The following is a 20,112-nucleotide window of genomic DNA, read 5'->3' on the forward strand; positions in this document are numbered from 1 at the left end:
CAAACCTTTTTCCCCATTCTGAAGTCCAGGAGAAACATTGCGTGGAGATGCATCCATTGCACTTATCTGTAGAGAAGCAGAATACTTGTTCTTAAGAGAAGCTTTCAAGATCTACCACACATGGGCTTGTTTCTTCCAATTACCATTCTAGCATCTAACAGCTAACTTTCCATAATCTACACTCTCAATGGCTAAAGATCTTCTATTCCCCTAAGGGCCATATCCAGGTATGTGATCAGCACTGTACATTTTTACAAATTATTTAATGAGAATTATGTATTAAGATTATATAAACAATTCTCAATGAACTTTCAAATTAAATTCCTTATGGCTGTGCCAAAGGTTATATTTCTGTCTCAATTATATATTCAATTGAACAAGAAGCATTATCTCTGTAACATAAAGCCAGTAAGACAGCAAACTTATCCAGTATCATTCTGCTAAGTCATTAATGACTTCCAGGCATTTTAAATAACACTGTGTGGACCACGGTCTTCTCTACTTATTCCTTTGCTATCTACTGTCATCTATACAATAATACAGTAAGTACCATGCTCTAAAGCTTAAAGAAATAAAAATGAAGAACTCATACTAGCCTAAATGAAACTCAAGAACGCTGACCCAACTCCCTACAGACATAGCTCCAATGACTATCCTGAACTTGATACTAGAGTTAGCATTCCACCAAAAAACACTTGTTATACCTGAAACACCGCAACTTTTTACAAATATGTCAAAATAGGTTCCTGTTAATCAGGATATTAGAAAACCATGCAGAGTCAAAGAATAAAAGAGGAAGAACTGGAAGTTCATTTTGCCTGAAATATTTTCTGTGTAATGATAATCAAGTCACTGAACTTGACAGAGAGAACACCTGACAATATGGTTGCTACAAGGTAGCTATAAGGATAAAAATGAAACACTGTTTGCAAAACACTTTGCAAACCTTAAACCATCCTACGTTCTCCTCACAACAACCTGGGAGGCAGATACAATTATTATTTCTACTTTCCAGATAAGGAAACTGGGTCTGAGGGAGGCTAGGTGACTTGCCCAGGGCTCTCCAAAGTAGTATCTAAAGCAGAATGCTATGAATATTAACAAGTTAATGTGCATTAACTGGTATAATTAGGGCCCTTTGAGAACAACTGTTCATTCAATAATGCTCACAGAACAATTCATAAAACATCAATCTTTGTAAAATAAAATAGAATCCTAATAGAGCAGGTCTTATTACAACACAGATTTGGTAATAACATGATCTGGATCATATTCCTTGAAATGGCCTGACTTCATATACTGGAAAAGCTCTACAAAATAGATTTAACTTATAATGAAGGAAGTTATCTTTCAACATCAATATTTTTAAAATATTTCCTAATACTTAAGAAATGCCTAAGAATATTTATCTTAAGTACATATTACGTGTGTGTGTGTGTGTGTGTGTGTGTGTGTGTGTGTGTGTGTGTCAAAGACCAAATACACAAAACCATATTTCATTACCTTACTATCTTCTCCTTGTCTCATTCTTCCAGGGCTTGGAGGAACCGAAGGACGCTTCCTACCTTTCTCCTGTTGAAAAAGATCCTGTAATCTAAGATAAAAGAACAAAAAGCAAGGTAGTTTTATTAGTCTACAGTACACTCAATCATGTCTACAAATATTTGATGATATCTTTGAAATACATATTAAATGTGGTTAGGTAAAGCATAATAAAGCTTAAAAAAGTTTTATTTATATGAATTAAATTTTTCTCTCATTTCTGAATACCCTGTCATTTCAGAGCTTAGTCTATAAAAGGCTTCAATGGGATAATGAAATAAACATTCCAGGGGAAATTCCTGTTTTAGAAAAGTAAATATTGAATTACTGACATTTTAATACATAAGATGAAGTTGAAATAACATCTTAAAAGTTAATGCCACAGGGGCAGCTAGGTGGCGCAGTGGATAGAGCACCGGCCCTGGAGTCAAGAGTAAGTGAGTTCAAATCCAGCCTCAGACACTTAACACTTACTAGCTGTGTGACCCTGGGCAAGTCACTTAACCCCAATTACCTCACTTTAAAAAAAAAAAGTTAATGCCATAAAAATAAAACATATTTACTAAGACACTTAAAATTGTTATTTTCAGTTTTTTGAAGTTGGTACTTTACAACCTCAATGATAACATATAACAACAAAACAATTTCAAACTTGAGATTTAAGTACAATGAAGAGTTAAACAAGAGAACTTTTTTAAAAATTTAATGTCAGAGTACAAGAAAATTTGAGAATAAAGCAAAAGCAATACAGCGATTAAACACTAGGTGCAAATGTTGTTGTTGTTGTTACCTGCTATTCCAGGCTTGCAACATTTCACAAAGGCTTTGTTTCTTGGCAATTAGAGATTCAAAGACTGACTGCAGCTGTTGAGGGGTTTCTTTTGAGGAAGTCATCAGCCTTGCTTGCATCTTCTCAATCCAGTTCTTGAACTCACCTTCCTCCATCTATAGGGAAGGTAAATATCTTGAATATCTTAAGAGTGTTTCCAAACAAACAATAGCAAAATTATTATTACTATGAGAAAATAGTTGATTTACTTGGACTTCTGAAAAAGTTACCTCTTTTTGTGCAAAGATGTCTTCCATCTTTTCCTCTCTTGTTTTGCTAAATGTATCAGTTTTCAAAGAGGCGAGCCGTTCATCAACAGCAAGATATACCTGTGACACTCTAAAAAAAGAGGATAAAGCCTAAAGTATTCATGATGACTTAAATTTTCTATTCCCAGAGAAGTAGCAAAAAATAATTTTTAATGAAACGACTACAGTATTTAAATTTAAGAAAAAGTAAAATTTGTGTTAGAATTTTGCAGCACGACTGTTCATGAAAACTGGCTTTTTACTTATTTTACTAGTATCTTATTATTTTATGATGAGCTATACATCACTTGATAAGTTTCAAAAGCTAAAAGAGAAATTCACAAATGCCATGAAGCTATACTCAACTATAAGAATAAAATTCAAAATGACAGAACCTTTCTCTGTTCAACTTCTCATCCTACTTGTAAAGATATTTATTTGCAATAAAAGTCAAATTAAAATGAATAACCATATTTAACTTTCTGAAGCAGCCTTCTCTATCTACTGAATGCACACAGCTTTGAGAAGCAGCATACTGTAGTGGATGGAGTGCTGTCCTCAGAGCCAGGAAGAACTAGGTTGTAATCTTGATGGACTGATGAATCTGTGACCCCTAGAAAGTCACTTAACATATCCATGCCCTAATGCTATAACTGGCACATCAGGTGATAACCTGAATTGATAGAAGAAGTCCCCTCATATGGGAGTTCCTTATATGAAAGAAATTACAGGTCCAATCTATACCCCAGTTGCTATTTTTAGTCATATTTGTGGCTGGGAAAGCCACATATTTAAAAGCTCCATGTGCTCCAATTTTTTGTACGAAAAAGAGCACTTAAGAAAATCTGAAGAAAGATTTTTTTTTACCACTAAAAAAAGAACTAAAAATTTGATCCATTTTTTGATTGTGATGGTGAACAAACTTTCATCTTAGTCTCTAATTTCAACAGCAAGGATAGATATATTCTTTAGTCTTAGGTTTCCAGAGCAAACAATATTTAAAGGAAACAGAAAACCCTGACAAAAGAGGTCCTGTAAAACACTTACTTTTGAAAGAAGTCCTTAAGATCCTGAAGAATGGACAGTTTTAATGGGGCCTGACGTTTGATGTATATTTTGGGAAATGGAACACATACTTCAAGAAGCCGAATGGGAGAATAACTGAAAGCAGAAAAAAAGACCGACATGTCATATATTGAATTAACTTTCCATACATGTTACCATTGTTCTGGATGCTGTGGCATTTTTTTGTACACTTTTAATAGAGTGGTATCATCAGCTAAATTCTATGAGACATGGGGGCAGCTAGGTGGCGCAGTAGATAAAGCACCAGCCCTGGATTCAGGAGGACCCGAGTTCAAATCCGGCCTCAGACACTTGACACTTACTAGCTGTGTGACCCTGGGCAAGTCACTTAACCCTCATTGCCCTGCCCCCCCCCCCCTCCAAAAAAAGACCTGAGTTTAAATTCTATGAGACATGAGGGAAAATAACTTTGTAAGAATGACAATAAGAATCACACAACTTTGAGCTTTTACAAAAACAAAATCCTAAAGCATCTCTCTAAGGCATAACACAATGCCCTCATATACTATGTGTCTTAGCATGCAGTAAGCACTTAATATCTGTGAAATTGAGCTGTTTCCTCTTATCTTTTGCAAAAGTGACTTTTGTAGAAAAGTAGTAGCATCATATAATAGATATAGAGCTCGATGTAGAGTCAGGAAGACCTGTATTCAAATTTCACCTGAGATTTAAAAGCTGTTTAACCCCAGGAAAGTCATCACCCTAGGCCACTCTCTGGGACTCTGAGTTTCAAAGTAGGTGCCAATCTGCATTGGTAGGAGTCACCTCTACCAATGAAATCACAGATGAGGTCCGAAAGCTTTTATGGAAATATTCTCTTTGAAAGAACAGAAGGGTTGTTAGAAGTAGACCAAACCTTAAGTAATTTTATCCTCATGACCCTCTAGAACTCTCAATGCAACTCCTCCCTACCTTCTAATTTCTTCACTCCCTTCCCCATCTACTTTTGTTCTTCCTTTTTGGGAGCTCCCAAGAAGAAATGTATTTCCCCCCTGTCTAAATCTACCTGTTATAGCTCTAAATATATTCATCATTTCTCTTCTATCAAAAGCACTAGTGTGCTGATCTTAGCTGTTACAGCAAGAGAGTCACTTCACAACAGAATTCAAACTAAGTTAGTTGTTCATTACTTTCCAAACTCCAATCCTGGATTACTCTATCAACCTCTTCTGCTCTGGTTCACATGCTGCTAAAAGCATAGCTAAAGCACATTACACAACCAGGAAAATAAGCCTACTACAAATCTGTTGTCCGATCTCAATCAGGTCCTCAATGCTGCATGCCAATCTTTTCTCTGATTGGTTCTGTTCTCAAGCCACCTTTACCACACCCATCACCTTCGCAATGAACAGAGAACCTGACCATTTATCACAAGCTCTCTCTTCTCAATTTCATTTTTTACATCACTTCGTTATCATCTACTCTTCTGTCCTTTACTCCAGTCTCAGAGGATAAAAGTGGCCTTTCCATCAATGCCAACCCTTCATCCCAACACCTCCCACCTCACCCAGCAGTTTGCTTGCTTCCATTATCCCCTTCTCTTCAAATCTGCAACCTTTCTTTATCTGCTAGCTCTTTCTGTGCTGCCTCTGAACATGCCTGCACCACACAACCATTTTAAAAAATCCTTCAACTGACCCTACTGTGATGCTGTATTTCACCTTCCCTTCCATTTTTGGAATGTTCTTTTCATAGACCAACCCAAGAAAAAGCTGTCTGCCCTCCTGCCTCCAATTTCCCATCTTCCATTCACTTCCTTATCCCTTGCAGTCTTGCTCTATCCCCACCACTTGAATAAAACTGCTCTCTTAGAGATCACCAATAACCTTTCTCATACTTTTTTTTCTTGCATGGCAATGATGGTTAAGTGACTTGCCTAGGATCACACAGCTAGTGTCAAGTGTCTGAGGCCAGATTTGAACTCAGGTCCTCCTGAATCCAGGGCCAGTGCTTCATCCACTTCGCCACCTAGCTGCCCCTTTTTCATCCTTCTTGACCTCACTAACATTCCAGACTACTTGCTAGCCCCACCCCACCTCCCCCCACCCCTTTCAGGATACTTTCTTCTCTTTGGGTTTTCAAGACATTGATCTATCATAATTTTCTTCCTACTTGGAAAAAGTCTCCTTAGAGGATTTTCATTACCCATGGTCCACTTCCTTATAGAGAAGTATGCCCCAAGGTTCTGTCAGTGAATTCATCAGCTCTCTTGGATTCAATTTTCATTCATCTACTGATGACTCCCAAATCTACAATTCCAATCTTTCTCTCTCTCGAGTTTATCTTGCATCTTCAAATGTCTGCTAGACATCTGTACCTGAATGACCCCCAGAGACCTCAAACTCAACAAGTCCAATACAAAACTCATTACCTTGCCCACCTAAACCGACCTTTCTTCCTAATTTCCCATTTCTTTTGAGGGTCCCACATTGCTTCCAGTCAAAACTATTCTCACCTTTTCACTCTTGCCCACCTCCTATGCCTAGTAACATGTCACGGTTTGTCCATTCTCTCTCCTCATCTCTTGCATCCATCTTCCCCCCTTTTCTCTATTCCCACAGCCACCCCGTGGTTCAGGCCCTCATTGCCTCTCACTTGGACTACTCTAAAAGGCTTGTCCCTGGTCTCCTTGCCTCGTCTCTCAAATCCTCTATCCAACTTCTACACCACGATATCCCTAAAGCATAGGCCTGATCACATCACTCTCCTGTAAAGCAGCTTTAGCAAGTAAGGAATCAAATACAAACTCCTGTGTCAAACTTAAAGCGCTCTACAACCTGATTGCAGGTGCAGGGTACATTACTCCCCTCTGCTCACTCTACGCTCCAAGGAAACTCGGTATTCACTGCTCCCCATAATCAATCACGGGCCAAACACAAGCTGCCCCGTGTTCCTGGGAAAATATGCTTGGAGTAAGAAGACCTTTGGAAAACATGTAAGAGATATGAAGGCAACTTTTCCCTCGTTAGAATCCATTATGGTTTCTTCCCAATACAACAGAAATGCTACATAAAAAATTAAGAGTTTAAAGTACATGCCCTTAGAAATTACAGTGCTTTTAAGTCTTACCTGAAGGAAGCTACCATTTGGTTATAGGAGAAATACTGATGATAATCATGGTGGATAGAGTGACCACATGGTTCAACATTGGCTCTCCGAGTATACTGGTGTCCATAAAATCTAAGCTCAAGGTATTTTGCAAATGACATTGACCAGGAATCATTGGAAAGAGCAACAACTGGTGTTACCTGAAATTCAAAATATGCTTATAGAAATTAGTTGGATTTTTAAAACAAAGCATTTAAGATATTTTGGATATAAGGATCTGACATATTTATTTACATATACACCCCATTCAATCCATGAGTTATACCTGCTTCAATCTCTCTCTGACAAAATATTATCAAACATTTAGCAGACAATAAATGACCTAACAAACAACCATAAAAGATTACAACTGAGAATCAGTGGAAATTTACTTTTCCCACATACAACTGCTTTCATCACAAGGAAATAAAAAATGCCTTCATGGGTGAGGGAGGGGGGCTGGGTGGGAGGAGCTTGACGAATTATCATTTTATTTTGTGCCAATTATAACCACCAGTTTCTAGTGCTCACTATCAACATTTTTAAAACACCTATTTGCCATGGAATGTTGAAAATATAAACAAATGGGAGAAAATTAGGAAGGGCTGGTAATAATGTTCTATAACTTTTCCTGTTCTAGTCAACTAGAGAAATATTTTAAAGTTAGTTTTTAAAAAGCCAAAGCAAGACAGACACTGATGTGCTCTAATTTCACATTACTAATGGTTTGGGTTTTTTTAATCCTTTTAGAATAAATCATCCTTAAAGTTGTTATTGCTGTTGCTTTTTTCTGGAACACCTAGGCATATGAATGCAAGATAGAATCTAGAATGTTAAGGGGATTAATGTGAAATAAAACTGGAAATACAGTTACAAGTCAGAATGTGGAAGGCCTTAAATACTTGGCTATTGAATTTGGTTGGGGAGGAGGGGGTTGTTTTGTTGGTTTTTAACAAAGGTAATAAGGAGCAACTTAAGATTTTTGACCAGAGGAATGACATGATCAATCTAATTTACTAAAACTATTTTGTCACTTAAATTGGTCTCATAGAAAACTGAATGAGCTGTGAGGTATTTTTTTTTTAATTTTAAAACGAGGGGCAGCTAGGTGGCGCAGTGGATAGAGCACCGGCCCTGGAGTCAGGAGGACCTGAGTTCAAATCCGACCTCAGACACTTAACACTTACTAGCTGTGTGACCCTGGGCAAGTCACTTAACCCCAATTGCCTCACTAAAAAAAAAAAAAAACTTAAAAAAAAAAAATTTTAAAACGAGTCATTTTATCTGCTAGATCAATAATCAGCTAAAGATTCAACATAAAAGTTAATGTCCTAGGGCCATTTCTAATTGAACTCCACTGAACATGAAGATGGGTACGAAACAATGATAATAATGATGATGATAATAATAAAGCTATGTCAGTCATGAGTGTTGGCTGGTTTTCTTTAAGCCCTGAATTAATACCTAGTTTAACCACTAGGGAGTGTCACTTCCCAGTCACCTGACCTTCTACATTGATGAGGGCCAGAGTTTGGCAATCCCATGCTAAAACAGTGCTACAGATTCCCCACATACAATTCAATTCAGTTCAACACACACAAGTACCTGCTATATAAACAAAGCACTGTGTGCTTCATTCTGGGGACCCAAAGATAAAAAAAGAACATAATCCCTGTCCTTTGGGAGCTTATATTCTTCTGTGGAGAATACAACATTATGTACAAAGATAATGCAAAATACATACAAAGTATTTCAAGGTAATTTCAAGAGACAGAGAGCACTGACAAAGAAAGGGCGTGAGTCTCATGTAATACACAACTAGCCTCTACTATGTGTTAAACACTGATTTGCATTCTGGTAGAAACTAGAGATAGAAGAAAGGTCACAGGACCATAGATTTAGAGTAAGAGAGAGAAGAAGAGAAGGCAGTGCATTACCGCCAAAAAACCAAAAAAATCCACGTTAGAAGTCAGAAAAATCTAGTTTCTAGACCTAGTTCTGCCCTTTACTAACTTTGGGAAGTTGGGCAAATCAAAACCTCCCCAAACTTCAGTTTCATTTGTGGTTTAAAAAATAGCAACAATAATACCTGAACTGCCAAATTCCAATTTTCTTTATTAGGCTATTGTGAAAATGAAATAATACACACAAAACATTTTGTAAACCAAAAAACATTCTACAAGAATTTCACAACACAGAAATAACTAATAGTCATGAAACAACTGAGCACAATATCAACATGTTCATTATCAACCACGGAAACAGAGGTTAGTATGACCACAGAAAATAAAATTAGGACTTTAAAATGAGTTAAAAATCAAGAAAACTCCAGATGTTTAGACAGTGATCACATCTGCTCCCATGATTCTGTCATCATCAATACAAATCACTTAAATCTATCTATCCAGGTCTAATTGCTCTCCCAAAACTTCATACTTTCTCTCCAACTACCTGTTAAAGACCTCTACCAAATGTCCTACCAGGAACTGAAACCCATCATGTTAAAAATGAACTGAGCTTTTTCCTCTTAAGTCTCCAATTAATCATGCAAACATGTACTGAGCACCTACAGTAGGCTGGCACTATGCTAGGTGCAAGGGGCACAAAAACAAAAATCAAACCATTGTTGTCCACAAGAGAGCTTGTACTCCAGGTTTTAATAAAACCTGTGACTTCGCTGGTAATCTTGAAATCACCAGATGTCTAGCTATTAAGTACACACAAAATAAGTAATACCAGATTCAAGGGAGAGGGGTTCTAGTAGCTGGGGAAAACAGGAAAGGCCTCAAGCAGACAATGTCATTTGAGGTGAATTTGAAGGAAGCTGGGATCCTCAACAGCAGAAATGAGAAGGGAGTACCTTCTGTGCATGGAGTGTAATTTGTGCAAAGGTACTGAGTTCAGAGATGCAGCATTGTGTGTGAGGAAGAGCAAGAAGACCAGTGTAGCTGGACTGCAGTGCACTGTGGAGAATACTACATAAGACCAGAAAGGCAGGCTGGAGTCAGGCTGTAAAAGGCTTCAAGGGATAATAGCCAGTCACTGGAGTTTATGGAGTAGGAGAATGACATGATCAGACCTAGGCTTTAAGAATTTCACCTTGACAACTGTGTGGAAGATAGTTTGGAAAGAAGAAAGACTTGAGGTAGGAAGGCCAATTAAGGACTTACTGCAAGAATTCAGTTAAGTGGCAAAGAGAGCCTAATCTAGAGCAGTGATTGTTTGAATAACGAGGAGGCAGACAAAGAAGAAGCTGAACAAGTACAATCAACAAAACATGGCAACTGACTGGGTATGTGAGGTGAAGGCTGGTGAGGAATTAAAGATGACTCCAAGGTTTTAAACCTGCTTGGCTGGATAGTGATACCCTCAAAAGAAATAAAAATTAGAAAATAAATGGGGGGGGGTAGGTGGCACCGGCCCTGGATTCAGGAGGACCTGAGTTCAAATCCAGCCTCAGACACTTGACACTTACTAGCTGTGTGACCCTGGGCAAGTCACTTAGCCCTCATTGTCCCGCAAAATAAAAATAAAAAATGAATGAATTTGGGGGAAAAGATATTAAGTTCCACTTTAGACTTATTCATTATTTCATTTGAGGCACCATCATCCTTCAAGTCACTCAGATTTGAAACCAAAGAGTCATTGCCTGACTCTTCTTACATCTCCTGACTTCACCCCATCCAATCACAGGTGACCAGTCACATTCTTTCTACCTCCACAGCATCTCACATTTGGCTCTTGTCCATTCAAAACTGCTACTATCCTAGTTCAGGTCCTCATCACCACTCATTGACCTAAATTATTTTAAGAGCCTCCCATACTGGTTTCTGTGCCTCCTGCTTCTTCCCTTACCAAGTCATATGGCTTCCCAAACGATCTTGCTGAGTAGAGATCGGACAACCATTCCCCTACTCAAGTGCTTCAGAGATTCCTTAATGCATCCGGACAAAGGACAACACCCTTCACCTAGCAGTTAAGGTGCTGTAAGAGCTCACTTCACATTACTCTCCATTACGAACTCTACACTGCAGCTAAATTGAACTGCTAGTTGTTCCCCAAACTCTCTAACCCATCTCCTGCTTTCCCTTTGCCGAGAATGCATTCCCTCTCCTCACCTTTGTCTTTCAGAATCTTTATCCTCCAAAATTCAGTCTAGGTACCCGCTCCTTTGAGAACCTTCTCTCATCCTCTGAGTTTCTGGTGCTCTCTTCCTCCTCAAACAGTCCTATCTACTGGGGAAAGCCAGTATGGTCCCAGCCCCTCATTTCAGCCTCTGGTTAGCTTCACATTGTTAGGTTACTCTTCCTACTTCCTTATTCTGCATGACTCCCTCCTTATTAGTGATCCTCTAGTTGTCTCCCATTGGTATCATACTGGCTCTTTGTCTCAAATGACATTTAAGGCTGAGCCCCTGGCAGCTCTGGACCTTTAACTGGAACATACATTACAAAGCCCACCACCACATATGTGCTGCCCACAGTGGGCAGGGAGGCCACACAATGAGGTGTCCTCCCCTCGTAGGCAGCAATACAAGTCTGGCAATCTGTGTTGGCACTCCATCTTAACTCTCCAGCACTAAAATCACTACAGGACTTTGGTTTTTCCCTCCCTCCTTTCGCGCCATCTCATATCATACTTATCTCTGTGTGTACTGAATGTTTACAATGAGCTGCTTTTGGACAAGGATGGTTTCAATTTTGCCTTTACTTCCTTAGGGTCTATTAGCACATAGTATATACTTAAGAAATAGCTGATGTTAATTTAATTCTACCATACATGGCACTAAACAAGCGTTATTTTAATTAATTACTGTTAAAGGCTACTGAAATCTGTAGGCGGCTGATCAATTCTACAAGTACAGTATTCAAACTACACATAAAAACAAATAAGTAACACTCGAGTAAAGTGGGCTGTGAAATCAAACACAATAAACAAGACATAAGTGATTATGCCCAAATATTATATTCTGTGAGTTTAAAAACAATAACAAAAAATATGAGACAAACCAAACAGGCAAATGAATGTTAAGAAATGTTACACACTATACTGCATTACCTGTTTGCAGATTCTACACCAGGAATAGGTAAGAATTGTGTGTTGATATCCAGGCACTGGAGAATCCAGTTCTTTCAATACGATCTGGACACAACCCTGCCCATGCACAAATCGACGAATATGATGTACCATAGGAGTATCACAAAACATGCTGGGACAATGGTAAGAAGGCCTGGGACAAACAAGTGAAGAAAAGTCTTTTCATAGGTCATAAAATGGAAAACCTTCCCAGAATGCATAGAACAAGCATTAGGTCAAGAAAGCTTGGCAACTATGAGTGGTTTCGCCATAAACCTGAGAACTAAACAAACTTAATATGACATTTAAATGAAACAATGAAGAAATTCAAGATAGTAAATCATTCAGATTTCTAAAAGTAAGTATAGAAAACTCAGGAAAAAATACATTTCCTTATAGGTTATCACCAAGACTTTATATATTCTAAGAAAAGTACAAAGTCAACCCAGGACCAAGAGTAAAGTAAATAAAGCCTTTTAAATAGATTCATTCAAGATATTCTGGATTCTGAGATGTGGTTCTCCACACCTTCAGTCAAAGAGGTGATATGATCTAGTACAGTGGTTCCCAAATTTTTCAAGTCTCAGGAAGGGTCCCTTATCAAAAAAAGGTGAAAGATTCTTATAAGAGTTATTTTACTATCGGTATTCATTTATAGAGAAAAAGTATGATGACAAAATGCTACTATAAATTCAGTAATGCTTCTAAACAAATCTGTATTTTATAAATCATAACAGCATCTGTACACTTAAAAATAGTAATGCACATGAGATGTAATTTATTCAAATATATAAGGTATGTTTGCTTATTTATTATATTGAGTTACAGATGACAATCCTTGAAGTACATATAGAAGTGTAAACACCTTCTACCCCACCCCAATTCATCCCCAACTCTTTCCCTTGTCCACAGGTTTCAACAACTTCTGAAATGGGAAGGAAAAAAAAATCACTGAACTTGAAAGACCTAGATTTTGTTCCCAATTCTTTCCATTACTAGTTCTGTAACAATGACCTCTTTGTATCCTCACCAAGAAAAGGGAGGATACATGTGTGATGTTTAAAATCTAAAATTATACAACCTGCCTCATAAAGATGTTGTTTAAAGCTATAACAAAGTTTTCTGTTATCATTATCAAAGAAACAGATTTGGGAAAGCTTTGAAGAGATCATCTAGCTTAGCTTCCGACCTTCAGAATCTCTGATATCCTGTTATTTTACTCATTAAAAAGACAAGTAATTCCCAGGTAAATCTTAGTAATGGTGTGGTAGACAGATGACAGAATCAAGGAAAGCACTACCTGGTAGAACAAGGTAAATTCTGTACATTGTACAGCATCAAGACAGGAAATGTCCTGACAAGGATGACACTCAGAAGTCTATTTCCTAACTCACAAATCTACCTTTCTTCACCAATACACTTCAGAGTATGAGGGCAAAAGTATATAAAATGGGAAAAATAATTCTTACCTGAAACAATACCTCTCTAAAAATATTCCTAAAGTGAGGTCATTCTTCCCATAAAATTCCATGGTCACAATCCTAAAGGAAAAAATGTTAGAAATACATATTATATCAAAAGCACATTAGAGGAACTAGTGTTGCCCAGAAATTTCACAAGACTTCTGAGTTTTCTCATTAGGTATAAAGGGTATCCTCAAAATCTTAGCACAGTTTTAGGTTTTACTAGCTTAAAACTGCACTAAGACTTTTGGGACACCCTGTGTTCACAATACAGCAATAGAAGCAACTCTATAAGAGGCTTAATTTCTCATTTGGAAAAACTGCTCAAACTAGATAAATCTATGGCATCTGACTCCATTCCTAGTGCCAAACCCAAAAGATTCTTCTAAAATTATCTAATAAAAAGAAATAAATGTAATGTTAGTTATCAGCAGATAGTAACACTTAGTTGGCTTAAGATATTTTTTTTTGCCACCTGTGAATGTAAAAGGTTTCCTCACAAGGAGATTAAGTACTATCACATGTAATGGGACTCCTGATCACTGCTTTGAATTTGGAATGGAAAGCCCAGAATTTAGAACCTGACTCTTCTTACAATCAGTGTGACTATATGCAAATCTCTTACTAGTCAAAAAGTCAATAAACCCTGGGCTAAGCACTGAAATCACCAAGAAAGGCAAAAGGAGTTCACAGCTTAATGGACTGGACTTCTCTGGGCCTCAGTTTCCTCATCTGTAAAATGAGAGGGAATAATTTCTGAGATCCCTTCCACTTCTAAAATTCAGTGATCTATGATCTCTTGGCTCTGGGCACTTTCTTTTCCTTTCCCCCATACCTAGAACTCTCTCCCCCCTTCATTCTGACTACTGACCTCCCTGGCTTCCTTTAAATCCCAACTAAAATCCCACCTTCAACAGGAAGCCTTCCCTAAACCCTCTTAATTCCAGTGCTTTCCCTCTTTTAATTCCTATTTATCCTGTATGTAGCTTGCTTTATATAGATGTGTTTGTATGTTGTCTCCCCCATTAGATTGTAAACTCCTTGAGGACAGTGGCTGTCTTCTGCCTCTTTCTGTATCCCCAGTGTTTAGCACTGTGTCTAGCACATAGTATACATTTAATAAATGTTTATTGGGAATAAATAAATAAATAAAAATTAAAAGAAAATGTTTACTGGATTGAATCAAAGATGATCTCTCTAATCTGCAAACAGTTTTTAATAATCACTCTAAAGCTGGACATAGCTCAAGAGCCTGGGTTAGGAGACCTAGAATTCCTTGCAAAGTCCCAAATCCTGAGGAGGAAGGTGTGCCCTTGGAATCCCAGTTAAAACCTGGAAAGCATTTTCTCAGAGAAACAATATTATAAATAATAACATGGTTTTATAAGGCAAGAGTCTTAGATTATCAATATTACAAGGAACCTCAGATTTCCTTTTACAAGATCCTGGTAGAGTGGAAAATGTGATAAAATAATGGAATTTGGCAGACGCCCAGGGGTCCCACCTGAATGATCTAGTACTATTTGGGAAACCAGCTAGGTACCTACTTGGGATGATTGGATATGAGCCACACCTGGCCTGCCCTGAGTGACGTATGCTGCTGATGTCAGCAGGGGAACCGCTCTCCAACATCCAGCTTGAAGGACCTCCCTTTTGGGGGAGGGAGAGTAAAAGTAGAAAAGGGAATGTTCACTGAGGGGAGCACGATGAGCAGACTGCAGAGGGGCTGCACAGCTGTTTCCTACTGAAACTAAAGACCCCAGCTGGGGTCCAGCTCTTTGAATTAACTGAGCTGGAAGCAAGTTTGGGGATTGTGTCAATCTTTGCTAGAGCCAGGGAGCTTATCCATTTTTCTCTTTCCCTATTCCCTTGTCATTGGCTTAATTCATTTCACCTTTGCTGTGTATTTTATTCCCATTAATAAAACCTGATTTGTTTGTGGAAAAGAGGCTGTTGATCTCCTTTCTTATTGGCCTGGGAGAAATAACGAAAAAAGGCAGTTTGGAAGGGAGGAAACTTTGGACCTAGAGGTCCCTCATTATTTTCTGAACCCCAATATTATGGCGAGCCACCCAATTAACTCTCCCCATATTAAATTTGACCCCTACAAAAGAATCAGAAAACCTAGGTTTAAGCCCTGGGTCTCTCTGATACTTACAAACTATGTGCTGTTGTGCTTCAACCAACTACGGACAAGTCATTTTATCTCAGGCAGCTGTAGTTTCCTCAAATATAAAATGAAAATTGGACTAGAAGGCCTCTAAAGTCCCTTCTGTCTTTAAATATATGATCCTCTGAGCCTCAGCTCTAATTGTTGGGAAGGGATTATTTTCCCTCTCATGTTAAGCCTCTCTACAACATCCAATCCTTGCTGCCTAAGGTTTTCTACCCATAGTTCTGAAAAGGCAGCTAGGTGATACAGTGAATAGAGTGCTGTGACACAGAATCAGAAGACATGAGTTCAAATCCAGACACTTATTAGTTGGGTGACCCTGGGCAAGCCACTTAACCTCTGTCTCAGCCTTATCTGTGAAAGAGAAATAATAATAGCACCTACTTCCCATGATTGTTGAAAGGATCAAATGAAATAATATTTGTAAAGCACCTTGCAAGACTTAATGTACTACATAAAGTTAGCTATTATTATTGTCATCATTGTTATTGTTACTGTTGTTGTTGGGCCAAGCAAAACTCCAAATGCTTGAAGACATCAATTAAGCTCTCTATCCACTGTACAACCTACCTGCTTCAAAAGTAATTATTCAGTGCTACTTTTTAACAAACACCACCAAAAAAAAGTATCAGTTATTGGAGATACAGATAGAAAAGCAGGATAGCCTGGCTCTCAAAGAGATCATACGTTCCAAATCCATGACTGGGTTAGGATACCCAGAATTCCTTGCCAGAATCCATTTCTTTTTATACTTCTTAAACATTGAGCTTTATTAAAGAATTATTTTTTTACTTACAAAGCCATAAGATCCAATTTCTTCAATATGGGATAAATGAATTCTTACAACTAAAAATTCCTAATGCCTAAATCTTTGATCAACAACAAATCTGGAAAAACAGTACATATTCATTGTAACCAGCATAAATCAAGAATTTAATAAATATTATTCATTCACCCAAGGAAAAGTGACTCAAAACTAAAGAATGCATATAATAGCATAGAAAAAAAAATTCTTACCAAGGACTAACACATGCACTGGGAGCATTGCTGGACTGGGCAGAAGAACTACTAAAAAGCACACAAAGCCTTTGATGGTTGACAGCACTCAGACAGTCCACCTAAAAAATGAAGTGACAACTTAGTAACCAATAATTATTTTCAAGAAAAAATACCCATTAATGGAAAATATACTAAAGTCCTCCTTCAATAATTCATTGTCAGAAGTGACCCTGCATTGTTAAAGGCTAAACCAGCAGAGCATAAACACAAGCTCTAAAAGTGCTTCCATGCAACTGAAAACCTCCTAAGTAGGGACCAGTGCTGCGATGTATGACTGCTGTCCGGTGATCAGCCTAAGTCTAGAAAGCTTCTTCACCAGGTTGGCCACAAGCTGATAAACTGTTTGACACCACAACCACTCCTGAAGACCATCTATGCTGAGTTAAGGAAGAACTGTAAGTGTAATTCAGAGTCCCCAAACCAATGCAACCATATCACTCTGAAATGTATTTATATGCACATACACATTTTGGTATCTGCTTTTGCCCGGACTTTTGATTTCATACATTATACAGATAGGCACAAATTGACACAAACTATAGTATTTTCCTGGTATACAGGGCTTTGTGACACAAGGTGCAATCAATGTACTTTTTTGTTAATTCCTGTATTTCATTTCCCAAATTCTCAGTAGCATCTCACTCATGAACAAAATGGTTCAATATTAATTTATCCTTGATCCAATATTTATTAAGCACTTAATGGGCGTAAGCACTGCACATATTAATATCTGGTATAGTGATATTTGACATTAGCCCTCCTCTCCAAGAGTTTACAGTCTAATGGGAGGACACAGAAGTATACATGCAGACGAGATAACTGTTAATACAAAGGAAAAAAAGATAATGCAGACAAAGTGCTATGATATATATATATATATATATATGTATATATGAAGAGGGAAAGATCACTTTATTTACCTGGGAGGGTCAGGTAGGACTCCATGTAGGAGAAGGCGCCAAAACAGGGACTTGCAGGGAGAGATTGCAACAGAAAGAAATCATAGTTATGAGAAGAAATTCATTCTAGACATGGAGCATCATGAGCACCCTAAAAGGTTGTGATGAGTAGAGTGGTGTCATTAGAGCGGGGAAAGAATGAAGTTTTAGAACTTTTTTTTTAAAGATCAGGCATGTGATCTGGGCTTCATCAGGTAAAGATAAAAAATAGGTAATTCTAGGTTCACCTCATACAGTATAACAAAAGCATGAAAATTGCAGAGGAGAGGACATGCATGGCAGACAGAGAACAGTCTAGAACGGTTAGAATATTTGGTTAGAATACAAAATACATAGACAGTATGAAAGGCTGAAAAGATAGGCTAAAGCCTAAATGTGGAGGATCTTATATTAGAGGATCAGGAATTTACATTTTATTCAGTAGGCAAAAAAGGAGACCTTTTGAGTGGACAGTTAACATCATCTGAGAAGTGTGTCAAGGAAGATTATTCAGACAGAAGCATGAAAGATGGCTGGGAACGGGGAAAGATTAGAGGCAATAATCATTTAATACAATAGGCAAGAACAAATTAGGGTCTGAACAAGAGTATCTGTGGTCGAAATGGAAAGGAAGAATTACTGATGAATTCTAGGGGTACTACAGAAGTAAAAGCAATGGGACTTCACAAATGATTGGATGTATAAGGTAAGGAGTGATTCCAACAATTTTAGGAAAATCAAGAGGGATAGAGAAGTTAGGAGAAGGTGCAAGTTTGTAAAGGAATGTGTAATTTAAGATTCTAAATGTGGATTCTAATCTGTTCCCCCAGTTTTGGGGGAAACTGACTAAAATCACTGATAAAACGAGTTTAGGTTTTTAAGGGTTTATTGGAAAATAGAAAGAAAAAGATTGAGAACAGAATTCCAACAGCCTGGCATTCCTATCTTTCCTCAAATTTCCTGTGAAGTCCTCTGCCGCCACCACCACCACCAAGTGAGAAACCCAAAAACGCAAGAGCTCTCCGAGCAGGCTCCCTCTCCTCCTTCCAGTCTCCTCCCAGAAAATAGGAGGCTCCTCAAGTTGAATGGCTGGTAGCCTTGATAGACAGCACCCATGAGCAAAACGTCATTTCCTGACGCCAAGGAAAAGCCACATGGCCTCTGAGGCATTTCCTCATGGTGGAGCTTTCCCACAGTAAGTCTCCAGTAGGTGGCATCATTCCAATCATTACAGGAAGATGATTCAGTTTTCATCATGCTAAACTGGAGGTGTTGGCAGGTCCTATAGGTAGCAATCTCTAGCAGAGAGCTGAAAATATGGAACTGGAGTTCGGTGGAGAGATGTACATTTGGTGAGCATTCACATTGAGATGATAGCTTAATCTGTTATGTATATGAACACTTCCTTTAAAAAAAAAACATATAAAAATGTCAAGCTAAATTCACAAGAGAAAGCATCTTAATAGGATATGACATCTAGGCTGACATACCTAGGACAGTGACTGAACCAGAGTAGCATAGGCAGAGAAGTTTGTAGAATGAATGAAATAGTACCCCACTGGTAGATGTCATCATCAGTTATCTCTGAAAGAGTATGGGGAATGGGAGATGCCAAGAGGACTGAAAAAGAGCAGATGTCCTGATTTTCCAAATAAAGAGAAGAGTGGGGTCTGAAAACCATAAGTCGGTGAGCTGGATTTCAATCCCTGGGTCACAAATCAATAAAAGGTTGGTTTGTGAACCTCTATCTAGAAAAGTACAAGGGAAGCTAAGTAGCACAGTGGATAGTGTGCCAGACTTGGAGTCGGAAAGACTCATCTTCCTGAGTTCAAATCCCTGAGCAAGTCACTTAACCCTGATTGCCTCAGTTTCTTCTTCTGTAAAATGAGCTGGAGAAGGAAATGGCAAACTACTCCAGTATCTCTGCCAAGAAAACCCCAAATGGGGTCACAAAAAGTCAGACATAACTGAAACAACTGAACAACAAATCTGGGAAAGTAATAATTTTAAAAACATAGCATGGCTTTATAGAAAATAGGTCTTGCCAGACCAACTGTATGAGTATATTTTATTTGACAAAGGTACAAGCCTGGACATGGTTTTATATATAAGAGGTTCTTCCAATGTCCATCCTCTCCAATCAGAGGGAGAAAAGGGCCCTAGAGGCAGGAATTACTGAGTAAGTGTGAGGACAGAGTTGATGTGATCTTGCAGGAAGATGGGTTTCTGGAAAAACTTATACTGTCCAGGAGAGCAGGAAATGTTAGGCATCTGCCCTGGGCCCATTCCTTAAATAGAGATTCTGTGAGGATTTGGGGTTAGTTGAATGATTAGACCCAAAGATTAGATAGATACTAATTGGATGTCAATTTAGAGAAAGTATATTACCCTCCAGCCCCCATTCCCAGGAAATGTACTTGGTGCTGGGCTTTTTTTTTTTTTTAATAGTATTTTATTTTATTTTTGCGAATTACATATAGTTTTTTTAACATTCATTTTTGTAAGATTTTGAGTTACAAATTTTTCTCCCTCCCTCTCTTCCTTTCCCCCTCCTGAAGACAGCAACCAATCTGATATAGGTCATACAGTACAATCATGTTAAATATATTTC

At 38.1% G+C, this 20,112-nt stretch overlaps 1 protein-coding gene across 7 annotated transcripts in view; it reads right to left on the reverse strand.

The window, feature by feature from the left end:
- The window catches only part of PIKFYVE (phosphoinositide kinase, FYVE-type zinc finger containing), a 109,548-nt gene that overhangs the window by 22,491 nt on the left and 66,945 nt on the right, over positions 1 to 20,112 (reverse strand). For all 7 annotated transcript variants that reach the window (XM_043994205.1, XM_043994203.1, XM_043994202.1 and 4 more), the window contains 9 exons: positions 16,522 to 16,622; positions 13,338 to 13,409; positions 11,851 to 12,022; positions 6,775 to 6,953; positions 3,667 to 3,780; positions 2,602 to 2,710; positions 2,333 to 2,487; positions 1,504 to 1,594; positions 6 to 66 (listed from right to left, as the gene is read on the reverse strand). In XM_043994205.1, the coding sequence (XP_043850140.1) occupies positions 6 to 66; positions 1,504 to 1,594; positions 2,333 to 2,487; positions 2,602 to 2,710; positions 3,667 to 3,780; positions 6,775 to 6,953; positions 11,851 to 12,022; positions 13,338 to 13,409; positions 16,522 to 16,622 (1,054 nt within the window). The remainder of the gene's footprint in view (positions 1 to 5; positions 67 to 1,503; positions 1,595 to 2,332; positions 2,488 to 2,601; positions 2,711 to 3,666; positions 3,781 to 6,774; positions 6,954 to 11,850; positions 12,023 to 13,337; positions 13,410 to 16,521; positions 16,623 to 20,112) is intronic.

The sequence above is a fragment of the Dromiciops gliroides genome, chromosome 3 (assembly GCF_019393635.1).
Source record: "Dromiciops gliroides isolate mDroGli1 chromosome 3, mDroGli1.pri, whole genome shotgun sequence".
In the NCBI taxonomy this organism is placed as follows: domain Eukaryota; kingdom Metazoa; phylum Chordata; class Mammalia; order Microbiotheria; family Microbiotheriidae; genus Dromiciops; species Dromiciops gliroides.